This window comes from Osmia bicornis, chromosome 12 (genome assembly GCF_907164935.1).
Source record: "Osmia bicornis bicornis chromosome 12, iOsmBic2.1, whole genome shotgun sequence".
NCBI classification, from domain to species: domain Eukaryota; kingdom Metazoa; phylum Arthropoda; class Insecta; order Hymenoptera; family Megachilidae; genus Osmia; species Osmia bicornis.
In genome coordinates, this window is record NC_060227.1 from 2259972 (window position 1) to 2274249 (window position 14278).

Consider the following 14278-nt stretch of genomic DNA (forward strand, 5'->3'; position numbering starts at 1 on the left):
ATGCGGTCTTTGGTGTACACGCCACGGTGTAACACACGAAACTGCCGGCTCAAAGGAACTCTCTGTGCCGTAGAAAGAAGGTGGTGGAAGAAGGGAGTAAGACGTCAGTGGGTACAACAAAGAAGGAGAACGACCCATTCCCTCGGTGTGTACATATACTCGTGTGCACGTGTACGTGTATACGAGCGCACGAGTGCCGGTGCATAGGTGTGAATGCACAGGAGAATACTTTTTTTGGAAGAATTTCGAAATCGTTAGGAAATGGAAGGCGTTTAGTTCTCTGTATAATCTGGCCAGATTTAGAGGGCACCATAGTAGCAGTATTTTGGGCCTGTTTTGAAAACGTGGCAAAATTACAGGCTTACTGCTTGTATCAAGTATATATCATTGAAATGGTATAAATTAAATTAACTCGTCATTTATTATCCCATATTATTCTCTACCAAGTTTCATTAACAATATAGTTACAGGTGCAAGTGAACAAACAAATGCAAAGCAAAGCATCGATAAGCTAAAGCAATTTTGCCAAGATATACAATTCAGTGAATTAGAAATTCTTGTTACAAAATAAAAATAGATCACCCTGGATTCGACGTTTTTCGTAATTGGTTTAAATTACTGTTCGCGCGAGTTGATCTATATCTACGAACTACGAATAAAAAAAGATATAAACGTCGCCTAGTACACAAAGGAAGCATTTCACGGGGTAATCTGGATGAATGGAAAGGCGGCGTGCAAGCAAGCGTTTCCTTTCAGCGAATAAAACGTTACTCCCTAACGACCTGAGTGCACTTCCTGCATAATTGAGTGCACTCAACTTTGTTGCACTTCCGCGAATAGAGCCAAGTAAACGACTGTTTAAACTGAAACCAATCGTTTGGCACCGATTGCAAAAACCTTGCTAGCAAAAAGAAAAAAAAACAGCATTGAAATAGTTGACTCGTTTATGACGAGAAGGAACGATTGCGAAGGAGAACCTGCGTGTCAGGAGTAATTACGAAGCTGAGCTATTTTAAGACACGACATCTTGAGCAGTTGGTGTCTAATTACAATTAAACGAGATCAAGTGCAAGAAAGGTGCAAGCCCCTGTGGTAGCCGCGGTGATCGGCCGGAAAACTGCAACTTTACATTAGGAAGCCAAAATGTGCATCACCCTTTTGTGCTATAATTTACTTATAGTCCATTCTTCCGTGAGCAGTATACATATATACATAGCCACGCGAAAGTATTCCTAATATTTGAGTAGTAATATTTTATGTAGGCTTCTTTTGGCTAAGACTTTGTGAGAGCGAAGGAAAGAGCCTGGCAGTAGTATTTAATCAAAAAATCGTGACTGTATCACGATTAGATTTACCATTAATTATTTATTCATGAAAAAGTGTGCGACACGAGCCCCCGATGAACCGGTATTTTAAGGCTGCACGCGTGCAGGCATCGTCTGTACACGGCTTAATGTCAGCCAAGCGAGTTGGCACGAAATACGATAAATGCCACTTTCGCCCTGGAATAACCTACAGCCCTGGGGTATTCTCTACTTTACGATGATAACTCGTACGATTCGATGATAAATCCTGATACTGTTTGAACCCTTCTTACATCCGGATTCTGCACATACAGAATCATTAGAAATTGCTACATCCACTTTAGGGTAAATGAATCATTATTTAATCTTTTATAATGTCACGATTCTTGATTGTACCATGAAACCAACAGGTAATTTCCTGGTTTCTTGAACCTGACAAAGATGCAGACAAAAAGAACTTCCGAGATACTCGGCTTTCCATCATTACTCTCGCCACAAACTCGACCAACAGGAATCCAATAATGAGATGAAATAGTTTAATACGTCCTCTTGCACACCATTGGTAAACTAGACTTATTTTCTTTCTAGTTCTGTTTCTAATAGTGAGTATAAATCTGACATCATTAAAGTGACTAGCCATAACAACACCTTGCAATGGCTTTCTTGTCTCTTGCACTGTATCATTATCAGACACATGGCCTTTTCTTCTAAGTATCAACGTTTCTCCAACATTGCAGGTGGCTTCTTTAAAGTGAAATGATTCACTGATTGTTGTGCGAGTCTTGTGTGAACGAGTATCGCATCTCTTCCAAATGAGTGATCGCCTAAAATATCTTCAAAACATCGTACCCATGACTCACGATGTGGATGTTTGTTCCAGTGTTCCCGTTTCCAAGCCATCTGAATCCAAAGAACAATTCAATTATCATCATTCCACGTGTATTCCATCCAGTGTTACGATAAATACCGCTATCGTAGTTTTGTAACCGTTAGTCAGACAACGTTCAAGACACGACTACCGATGATCGACGTGTCTACAACGGTGGTACCCTTTCAATTAAAAGCACGAAGCAAAAGCAGATGTTTTCAAACGTTTTCATCCTCAAGGTTCCAGAAGTCGTTGAACAAACTCAAGCTAAGAGGCCAAGGATCAGTCTGGTCGATGCAAAAATATCGTCAGAGGGTTGCAGCAATTTTTTCGAGCATTTCCTACGGCGAAGAAACTGGAGCCGCAATAAAGTTTACAACGTGGCCCCGTGTATTTATAGCCGGTCAATTCGACGGTGATCCTCCCGTAATTTTTAAACCGAACAACTCTGCGCGAGCAACGGAAACTCGCCAATTAGAGAGGCAGATGTTCCTCGAAGATTTTTCCAATGCATCACCGAAGAAGGTATAGAAAAAGTTACGAAATTTTCTATCGTTTATATTTCATAATCAGCCTTTTTCTCAAGGTTCTCCAAGGAAACGTGAACCACCCTTGGTTGATCGAATCATCTTGAATAATTGAAGCGACTCTACGTGGTTTCCAGTTTAAACCAAAGCTTTTACAGTCTATTTTCATCCGCCAATTTACATGAAAGTTCAAGTTGAAGCTGCTGTGTCCATTGATCAACCGACGCGATCGTATACCTCCGGGCTCGACGTGTCAAGTTCAACCTGATGTAATGCGGTGTCCACGTGGACGATGACCGAGCATCCCAGACGAAAGGAAACACGATCGAATAGACGATGCGTCTGAATATATAACGTTTAGACAGTGGTTTCGATCGGCGGACGCGTACTATAGGAAAAACTACCACTCAATAGCGAAAGAACCCCTAAGAAGTGTCAGTAGCGTGCCGTCTCTTGTTGTTGTTACACCCGTTTCCGTTATCCATTAATCGGTTCGCGTTCCATAGTGGTTGATTTGAAGCCTCGATAACGGAGAATTTGATGGGATAGCAGATGATTTATTGGAACTGTTTGCAGAGGTACAGGTGATGGGACATTTTTAAAAAGTGCTTTTATGAGTGTTGATTTAGTAAAATGGAATTATGGATTTTTTCATGATCCAAGGTTTTCTTCAACGTTATTTTTAATAAGCTACGTTGTCATTTTCTGTATAAAAGCACTTGTGACGTTCTCTCACCTTATACCTTTGCATGCACTCGCAAACTTATGTCACATTCAAGGAAGTAGTCAATCTATAGTTTAAAAACATTTCCACGAAGCGACATTAACATTAAGTATAATCATACTGTTGTAATAAAAGTACAACCGTATGATTTCGTTTCTAATCGTTTCCTCGTTTCAATAAGAAATGCCGATAGAAAGCAAAACCGTCTAATTGGGAAACATAATATCTGAAAAAGTATTTTATTCGCTCGTTAATTTCTGAGGCGATCGTCGACGCAGAAAAAGGATCTTAATATTTCGTTGAACGTTCCACGAGACGGGCAACGATTTTATTTGCCAACCTGATTAGCTTTCACTTTCGGGATCTAAAGCACTGCGTTTACGTTGATCCTCGTAAAAACGAAAGGTGTAAAGCGAACAGACCGGAACGAAGTCGCGAAACAACTGTCCTGTACGTGTTTTTCTGCCTTTCCTTCGCCTCTTTCGCGAGATTAATGCAAAAAACGGTGAAGGTGGACCTAAGTTAGGAAACGTTTATCCTGTCGTCAAGTTTGAGATATCTGAGATACTTTAAATACGTGTCCTGTCTAGTGGAATACTTGTAGAATTCAACTTTCTATGTGGATAATTAGAATAATCAAAGGGTTGAAACTTTGAAATTTTAGATCTCAAAATATTTAGTATAATCTGAAATTAAAACCTTTCGAATATACAAATTTTCCAAATGAAGAGTTTGTATTCAAAATTTTTAATGGTAGAACTTTCGCTTCTAGCACCTACTAATTATCATCCCACGTGTAACGCGGGTAATTAATTGATGCGGTGCTGTATACATTTGTTAGGGGGCTTTCGCTATTGTGCATCGAAGAAACTGAACCATTTTCACTGCTCGATCTTTTATCACAGTCAGCTTTGATTGTTCCTGATGATTTGATACGTTCCAATGTTTCGTGTGAATGACACCAATCGCACAATTGAAAATCAGTGAAACCTTGTTGTATTCGAGCTGCATGTATGATTTATGATTTCCAATTTCAATGTTCTATTATCATGTATAATTGTATTAGAGTAAAGGTAGAATGAATGGCAGCCCTTGGGTTGCATCATTAAAAAGAGAAATACATGTATGATTTATGATTATATATTTGTTTGAAGGTTGACGAATGGTGCTTGCGAAAAATCCGTCGCCTTCTCGAGGCGAGAGTCCTCAAAAAGAAAATGCGAGAAAGGATAAAGGGAAGAGTCGTACGTCTCGTGGCAACAGTCCAGGGGATCAAACTACTTCCAGAGGAAACAGTCCAGGAAAGAATAATTCCATTGTCAAGAAAGTCCAGACGAAGAGTAGTTTATTAGGATCGCGTGGGAGCGAGTAAGTTTAAATACAAATGAATTTCATACGAAAATGTGAAAGGAAGGTTTTAATTTAATATCTAAACAAACGGTTGATTTTGTGGAACGCTATATGTAATCATTTTTCTTCTCGTTAAAACTTATTGAATAATTTAGAAACTTTTAATCAACATTAATTGTGAAAGTAACTACATCTTATTTCTTTTATAGTCTTTTAAATAACTCATGTTAAAATCACTTTTTGACTAATAATTTCTTCTCTTTTTTTTTATCACCGATAAAAACCTACAGATAATGAAAAGCAATACCAGCCTTATCGTCCTCAATCTCGACGATAAAGTAATTTCAACATATTCCTGATATTCGTACCACGAATCGATACAGAGAGAATGATTAAGAAGAACTGTTTTCGAAAGAAGATGAACAGGTAAATTATATGACTGAAAGCTATCAACAGCCATGAGCAACGGGGACAAAAACAGAGAAGAATATTGAACGATGGAAAACTACAACATACATGAAATTATCGCGTACGATGCTTCACGATCTCACATTAGAGCACACTGGGAAATTGAATAGACAGAAAAGAAGAAATATTGAAGAAATTTTTCAATTACATTAATAGAAACATCAAGAAATAGTAAACTTCAGTTTAGAAATGAAACAATTACGTTCTTGGTTATTGTTAATGGCAAGTGCTGGATCGATTATTAGATGGACAAAAAAGAAGGACAGAAAAGATTCTAATGGATGTTAAAAGGATTTTGAAAGGAGAATTAAAGAGCAATCATTCCTTGGAAATTGTCCAAAGATCCAGGCCACTGATAGTTTGCGGTGACGCGTTGAAGGATTCTCCAATTTGTCGATCGACTCAATTTTCCGGGTGGTGGTTGTGTAAACTCACCCTATATTCCCATCTATGGGAATTGATAGACACATAGCCGTAGTTGCGACATATTTCGATGTAGTGTATCGATTGCGGGACCTTGCTTGCTCGTGTATTTCTGTCGGTCAATATCGCGACGATCGGCAGAACGTGTCTGTGTAAAGAGATCTCAACCCTTAGACACGTGAAACACGTATTATCCTTGCCAGGGGTATTTTTATAGTTGCAAATGAAAAATGGAAAAATTCTTTTCTATTTTTGCTTTTTCTATTATGATTTATGAAATTGTTGGTAGATCCATGCATTAGAGAGTAGAGGCTTGAAAACATTCCTCTTCTGTGTTTATAATAAACTTTCTTATTAGAAACCTTCTAGTTCGTCTATGAAAGATTGCAATTTGTAAAAGCTTATCGAGGACACTACATCGACGTCAAGTACGCGACGCTTGCTCTTTATCATGCTTTTAACATAATTATAATTTCCGTTTACGAACGCGTTAAAACTACGCGTTAGAAACTTTCAGCAAGTTTCGCGTAACGTCCTTATATGCAATAAGTTCAATGTTTTTTACTAAAAATATCCTCCTATTGTAATACTCAACGGAAACGTAATTACTTAATAGAATATAACGATTCGAACCTCTAACAAGGCAGAGTGTTTGATGCATAAAGGATAAGCAACAGTCGAAAAGTATTGTTCCTTTCAGTAATCGATGGAATTACGATCAAAGCCTGCTAAATAATTGACAGAGGTCGCAACGATTTTTCAGCAACACGATAAGACCCTGTGAGAGCGAAAAACGAAATCACAAACGAGTCTGGGTCAATCACGCGATTTTTCATCGACGTTTGCCCCGACTGATTGAATCTTCTCAATTATTTAATCCTCATGATAGCTGGTCAATCCTGTAGCTTAGCTTACGTTTACTCCCGTTGATAGAAGACAATGTTTCATTTGTACAGAAAATTGTTAGTCTATTCTTGATCTTTTTTCAAATCATTGACATTGTTCTTTGTAATGTGTTTTAGAACTGGTAGCATCGAGAGGCTGGTGGACGGTGATAAGAGGGTGATCGCTACGAAACATTTACTTCCAGAAAACAACATCAATGTGGTGGTCAGGTAATATAAATAACTTGTAAAAATCTACTACTAGTAATTACTATTCACAGCGTTTTGATAAGCAATTTTTCTCGACCGCAGGGTTCGTCCGCTTAGCAGCAAGGAAATTAAAGTCGGCGAGGATATGGCCGTGCAATTTCCTGGAGATGGACAGATATACGTAAGCCAATGCCCTTATCGCTCTTCCAACACTAGTGGATTTAAGTAATAGCTACAGATTCCAATAATTCAAAGCTGTCTTTCATGTTTGATCCCTTATAGTGCGAAGGATCGCCAAATAGTGGGGACAAAAAGGGAAAATTATTTTCATATAACGTAGTGTTCGAGCCCACGGCTACTCAGGAGGACATACTGCAATTTTCTGGTGTGAAGAAACTGATTGAAATGGCTGTGGATGGATTTAATTGTACTGCGTTCTGTTACGGACAAACAGGAAGCGGGAAAACTCACACTCTCACAGGACCTCCGGAAATGGTGAGGAGACAGAAAATTCTGTGAATAGATCCTTTGTGAAGTTTCTAGAGGGAGATTGTCATTGGTAGTCTTCATAATTGCTAATAGGACAACTTTGAAAATCTTGGGAGTCTTGATTTCTTATAATGTTTTAGAACTTCAATTATTTGTACGATGGTCTTCTATAACCCTTGATACCACTTTTATAAATATTTTATAATAAGTATGATGCATTACATTATTAAATCATAATAAGAAGCGAATATGCATAAGCTTCAATCTATTAATATCAGAGGCAATGTCAAAGGTGCATCTAATCAAAATTTCTCTCAAGAATAATTGATGTAAATATGCATAGAATATCGATAAGTGATTGATGTTTCCTTACCATAGTTCGAAAGAATGAATCCTTACTCGGAGGATCATGGCCTGGTCTTCCGGTCCTTCGTCTACCTATTCAAGCTGCTACAAGAACGTCAGGGCTGTAACTTTGTACTGAAAGCTTCTTTTCTAGAGATCTATAACGAGAAGGTCTGTACATCTTACATTAATTTAATTAAAAGAAAGTTCCAACCTGCTATTATTTCATTTCAATCGCAGGTAATAGATTTATTAAATCCTGGAACGTCGAGGAAGCCTCTGATGGTCCGTTGGAGCAAAAAGACACGGGGTTTCTTCGTTGAGAATCTCTTCACCGTCGAATGTGAAGAACTTGATGACCTCCTGGCGGTCCTCGAAGAAGGTAACCATGACGTTCCACTGGTATCTGAAATAAAATGTACATAGAATATTAGAAAGAGGTATCTAGAGAATACAATTTTTATATAGGTATGAAAAATAGATCTGTCGGTGCGCACAACATGAACGAACATTCCAGCAGAAGTCACAGTATTCTAACTGTTACTATCACTTCCGAGCAACAAGTGAGTATCGATCATATTGTTTATGTAAAAAAGGAAAAATCGAAGTCAGAAATTGACGTTCGTAGATGGACAATAGCGTGTTCATCTCGAGACAAGGGAAGATTAATTTCGTCGATCTGGCGGGTAGTGAAATGACAAAGAAGACCCAGAGCGAAGGGAAAACTTTGGAGGAGGCAAATAACATTAACAAGAGCCTGATGGTTTTAGGTAAGTCGAAGTAGTTTAGTAGCATAAAAAACACGATGCCAAAGCACGCGTGATATTACGGCTCAGAAACTTTATGGTGTCAATTATGCAGAAGTATCATCGCAAGAATCGATCGCGTTAGTCGAATGGGAGAGCGCAAGCTTTACTCGCATTATCAACCGTGTTCGCAGAGCAATCAATAAGCGCGCGTGTGGCGCGAATTACATAAAAGCCAGTCCTCTTTGAAACCTATTTTTCTTTCTGTAAAGGTTACTGTATATCTTCGTTGAGCGATGGAAAACGCAAGTACGGTCACATTCCGTATCGAGACAGCAAGCTGACGAAACTTTTAGCCGACAGTTTAGCAGGAAACGGTGTCACTTTAATGGTAAATCTAGTCACCATGGTTGCAACGATTGTATCTCTTGAACGCAGCCCTAACTGGATCATTTTTTATATCTTTAGATTGCTTGCGTTTCACCAGTAAGATCAAACGCTAGCGAAACGTTGAACACTTTAAGGTATGCGGCAAGGGTGAAGAAAATTCGCACCAAACCTATTGTGGTGATGGTGAGTGAGGAGACTTAATTAAGAATCAATATTCGTAGATTATATTCGTGGAAAAATAACGTTTCGCTTGTAATTTTTACAGGATGCACGAGAGGCATTGATTCTGAGTCTGAAGAGAGAAGTGGGTGCACTTGAGACTGAAAACGAACACCTGAGAAATGCTCTTCATCTCGGTGAAGATTATTCAAATATCATTCGCAGTGAGTCTAAAAGTAAGTTATAACATCCTTGTCATCAAGGAGCAAGGAAAATATCAAGTATTCGGTGTTAACAAATCCTAAATAACGAAACGTTTCTAAATTCACAGCTGAAAGGAAAGTGCCATTAACACCACCAGTGGTGGACTTAGACAAGTTATCTGAAATGGAGCGACCAGAATTGAGCCAGCTAATTCACGCATACATTACGGAGAACGAGGCACTTCGTCGAGAGAACGCGGAACTTTATGCTACCAGGGAACAAGTAATAAGGGACCAAGAATTGGTGTGCAAAGAGAACGAGAGGTTGTTGAAGAAACTCGAGGACGTTAACTCGTAAGTACAATACAATTCGAGGTAATCAACGACAGTCGTTATTCAACTAATTCTCTAGGTTTTATTACCGCAGAGTATGCTGTCGGTCGCCTATTATACCTGCCAGACCTACGTACTCGGCGGAAGTGTTGAATGATAGTAACGAGGACGCACCTGGTGCGACAAACGTTTGGACCAACCCTAACGCGGAATCAATCCCTTCTTCAAGAGTAAGCGTGTGACCCCTTAACAATAGTTACTTTTAACCCTGATTTGTTAATTACCTGGTGATGATTGAAACTTTTTATTCAGAATATGAGTAGGCGAGGACTCCACAAATCAGCCAGCAACATGCCTGAGAAAATACAGAAAGAACTGGACAAACGTAGAATCGTAGGAAGTTACAACAACATAGCAGAAGCGTACAAAGACAAGAGTCAACATCGTCGACACAACTCCTGGGACAATGGAAACGGCACGACGAGAACGAGTCCGGATCAAACTATGTCACCGATACACGTTAATCAGTAAATAGCATATAATAAATAATTCCACTTAATTAGACGATAATATTCAACTCGTTAAACTTGAAACGCAACATTCCATACAATCTGATACTTATAATTTTAATATATCATTATAGCTGTCAGTATCAATGTACTCTAAATTACTCTTTCTTTTATTAATTAACCACATTGTGGACTGGAAGTTCCCCTGAATGTCCTAATTTAACAGGTTCATTGAAATAAAAAATTATGGTCTTATGTGGAAAAGTGAGATTTTATACAAAAGTCAAACCAACTATGTAAATTAGCTGACATTTGGCAAACTTCTATCCGCAATGTGTTACTATATTTAATAGGCAATAGGTTATTCTACTTATTAATTGGAGGAATGCCTGGTGACAGGTACAAGAAGGCGAACCTGCGTCGTACGTCGACGGTACCAGAAGAAAGGAGACCCTCGGAAACTATTGATCCGTTGGGTGAACCCGTTCAGCCCACAGATCATTCGTACAACGAATCACCAGATTCGATGCTGGGTAGCGGAGGACTCGAAACGACGCATTCTGCTCCGGATACGATGGAGTCTGAGACAACCACCGCACCTTTCCCAATGGTTTCATCGCCATTTGGCACCCCAGAATCGTTCTCCCCAAGAAAGTCAAAAGAAAAGGAAGATGAAACTACGCAACGAGCGTTTGGGAGTCCTGTTCCCATTGATGAAGACAAACCACTTTGAAACTAATCAATGATGTATCTTTGGATCAGAATGATAGATATTGGATCAACTATACGGGGAAAGAGTCGAGTTGGAGAGAGTATATTTTGAATGATAATATGGAATAAAAAGAGATTGAGGAAAGTTATTTTGATGTTAAGTATGAGAGAATAGAATTGATTGATATTGGAAAGTATGTGTTTGTGATTTGAGGTAACCGTACAGTAATATCGTGTTTTCAGAGTGATCAAGATGCGTAGTATCGTGTAGTCGAGAAAATTATTTTCATGTAGAGTATACTAATTAGGATATTTAGGTGTGATAACTGAAAATTATATTTAAAGAAATGATATATTAGGACATTACTCAGGTTGTCGTCGAATCCTACCTCTGAATAATGTAAAGTAGGATGTTTTACAAATGAAGGTATGGACCAACTTATCTGCAATAAAGTATTTGATTATTTTATGACATGTAATTTTTTATTCAGTCGTCTTGTAAAGTGCAGCAGAGTTCCTTTATACGTGAACAGTATCGAATATATGCTTAAGAAAAGATGAAACAATATAAAATGACAATACTTGTAATACAGGATATAGAATACTGTGCACTGCTGAAAGTGATAAAATAAATGTAAAAATATTTTTATAGCAAGTGAATCGTAATCAGAATATTTTACGTATTTGCAAACATTTTACTAAATTGCAAATAAAATTCAGTTAGTATGTACATTCTGTCGATATCAATTATCATATCAATACATTTGATTATTATAATTAGTATGTATATATATACACATACTAATTGGAAAATTTAGAAATCTCAATTAACAGTAACATCATTTTATACTTATCTTACCATTAACGAGCATCGTTGATACGGCATTCTAAAGAATGATCTAAATGCTTGCCAAGTATATCTGGCTTGAATTTCCATATGTACAAGTTTACAGAACATATAAAAAATTTCTTTTTAATTTAAAACATTATGTGGTAGGGATTGGAAGTGAATATCTTTTTTACAAGTAAAAAATTAGAAACTATATACCTATTGAAAATCGTCTTCAAATAGAAAAGATACATTCTCTTCTATGAAGTCCGCAGTTTTTCTTCAGTTTTATAAGAAAAAATACCCTTTCAATAAACATATGTATATCTTAGAAAATTTTTTTAACTTGAAGTTGGTGCTTCTTGATCTTTATCTTTTTTCTTCTTCTTCTTTTTCTCTTTTTCTTCTTTTACCGGTGATTCCTACAAATAATATTAGAATATTTAATTTAAGGAAGGAAAAGAATAGAAATAAAAATCATATGTTGTTATCTTACCGGAACTTCACTTTCTGTAACTACTGTAACTGATCCCTCCGCTTCACGTTCTTCCTTTTCTTTCTTCTTCTTTTTCTTTTTATCCTTTTTCTCTTTCTTTTTCTCTTTTGGTGACGATATTTCAGAGTCTTCAACGGGTTCCTCTTTTATTGATACGTCTCCCGAAGGTTGAGGGATTGTTTCTTCCCACTTACGTTTTTTAGCCGTAGCATCAGTTACACCATTTTCTTCCGTCTATGTAATGAACAAGGTTTAAAAAGGCACATGTTTATGATAGAACCGTAATGTTTACCTTGACTGTAGGTGTGGAGAAATCTGTATAATTAGTCAACCAATCAGCAGGTGTGTTTTCATTTGGTTTTCCATATTTATCTAATTTTCCTTCAATTATCATGCGCTTCTTTACAGAAGCTTTTGGTCCCAAACCCCATTTCCTAGGATATGCATCCCTTTCCATGATAACCCTTTTAATTTTTGCAGCTATCCCATGATCACAGGCAGTCATTGTAGGAGATGTCATTAATGCTACACCTGTAACATGAAGAATGGATGTTAGACACTGCAAAGATAATTTTTTAAGTACAACATTTGAATATCATAATAAGAGCTTACCAAGAGCTATAGCTTCACCCTTAGTAGTAACTATTACAATTTCTTGATTTAATTCTATACCATCATCATACATTAAAATACCTGGCAACATAATTTTAGCCCCATAGCAAATAGCATTTACCTGTTAATAAAATTATACAACATTAAACAAATATTTTTACGCTACAAAAATTAATTTCATTTATAAGTAATGACTACATACTGCACTATCTTTCACAATAATTCTTTTATGATTTACAAGAAGGGCTTCCAATGGTTTGATTACTCTCCTTAAATAAGATTCATCTGCATGGTTTTCATATAACCATTGAGCATCTAGTATATCATGCATAGTAACCATTCCATCTTTTTCAGATTGAACACCCGATCGATTTCTACGCAATTCTTGCATCTGACAACCAGTGCCTAAGAAAAGGCCAAGATGAACACAAATTGTTCTAATGTAAGATCCAGCTTCGCAACTAACTCTGAATACTCCCATATTGCGTTCATGATCATAATCAAGGAACCAACTGTCATAAACTGTTCTAACACGAAGCTGACGCTTCACTGCAGATATAAGCGGGGGTCGTTGAAACAGTGCACCACGCAATTTTTCCAATGCTTGATTTACCTATATTAATTTATCAACAATTTATTATGCAAAGTATAAAATAGTCGATGCAGTGTATGTTACAATTACCTTTTGCAGGCTTTCAGGAGCAGAATGTAATTTAAAAACTGCAATGTATTCTTTTCCAGCAGACTGCTGTGACTTAGCTAAACGGGTTGCTCTATCAATACATACTATTAAACAACCAGACACCTTGGGATCCAAAGTGCCTGAATGACCAGTTTTCTCTACTTTCAAAATTCTCTTTATCCATGCTACCACTTCATGCGAAGATGGATTGCATGGCTTATCTAAATTAATGCACCCAGATTTTATATACTCAGATAAAGTACGATGTAACGGAGTTGAACCACAAGTTAAAGGAGTAAAATGTTTTGTACGGGTAAGCATTTTATCAAAATTCTGAAACAATATAATTCATTTTTAGTTACAAATGTATGAACACGATTATACTTATATAAGATAGATTGTTTACCTTAAATAATAGTGGCCAATCTTTATATTCAAGTTTTATAGATTCATCTGAAGGTTCAAGTTGACACTTCATCTCTACTTGAATTTCTCCAAGCGACTTCTTCTTGTTTTTCTTCTTACTTTATCTATATGAAAGAAAATAAGAATTAACCTAAGCATTTACATCCATTTACGTTATTAATATTATGCTAAAAATATGTAACATTCGTGTACATATTTAAGATATTAATTTTGATACAATATAAACACATGTGATACATGTATAATATGTATTTAAAGTAATATCTTTCATCGGTACTTTTACTAAATTAAAAAGACACGTGTTTACCGATGGACACATAGCTAAAATTTATAACAGACAATAACTGTTTTCATCGATTTTTATGTAAAAATGAGTAATTTAATTAAGCTTAATAAGCACAGAATACTATATAATATATTATACAATAAAATATACGAAAAAATTAAAAGCAATTACCGCTTTCTGCCATTTTTGAGTAAGTAGCAACAACACGTGTGTATCCTCGAGCACGCTCAACGTAGCACTAGGGAAAATGGCGGTCGTATCCATAGTAATAAAGAAAATGTGTAAAGTTGTGTCTGTATATTAT

The 14278-nt window shown here is 36.9% G+C and overlaps 2 protein-coding genes across 12 annotated transcripts; one reads left to right on the top strand and one right to left on the bottom strand.

The window, feature by feature from the left end:
* Nucleotides 1–78: 78 nt before the first annotated feature.
* LOC114873257 (kinesin-like protein KIF12) lies at nucleotides 79–11115 on the top strand. Of its 11 annotated transcripts, none has more exons than XM_029181406.2 (18): nucleotides 143–1649; nucleotides 1715–1906; nucleotides 2042–2697; nucleotides 4578–4791; nucleotides 6687–6779; nucleotides 6861–6939; nucleotides 7041–7253; nucleotides 7626–7763; nucleotides 7833–7974; nucleotides 8061–8155; nucleotides 8221–8362; nucleotides 8611–8729; nucleotides 8807–8911; nucleotides 8994–9123; nucleotides 9219–9444; nucleotides 9503–9653; nucleotides 9736–9950; nucleotides 10332–11115. In XM_029181406.2, exons 4-18 carry the CDS (start codon nucleotides 4586–4588, stop codon nucleotides 10663–10665), a joined length of 2388 nt encoding a protein of 795 aa, XP_029037239.1. In that variant the 5' UTR covers nucleotides 143–1649; nucleotides 1715–1906; nucleotides 2042–2697; nucleotides 4578–4585; the 3' UTR covers nucleotides 10666–11115. The 11 variants fall into 11 exon arrangements, with proteins under 11 accessions (XP_029037245.1, XP_029037239.1, XP_029037242.1 ...); XM_029181409.2 differs by having other exon boundaries at nucleotides 1715–1866; nucleotides 2185–2697; XM_029181410.2 differs by having other exon boundaries at nucleotides 1715–1866; nucleotides 2412–2697.
* On the bottom strand, nucleotides 11087–14233 carry LOC114873259 (H/ACA ribonucleoprotein complex subunit 4). The gene is made up of 8 exons (XM_029181418.2): nucleotides 14146–14233; nucleotides 13669–13792; nucleotides 13263–13595; nucleotides 12783–13193; nucleotides 12581–12701; nucleotides 12261–12499; nucleotides 11969–12202; nucleotides 11087–11894 (listed from the first exon to the last, which is right to left on the bottom strand). The coding sequence occupies exons 2-8, from the start codon at nucleotides 13738–13740 to the stop codon at nucleotides 11814–11816; spliced, it is 1491 nt and encodes a 496-aa protein (XP_029037251.2). The 5' UTR covers nucleotides 13741–13792; nucleotides 14146–14233; the 3' UTR covers nucleotides 11087–11813.
* Nucleotides 14234–14278: the final 45 nt, after the last annotated feature.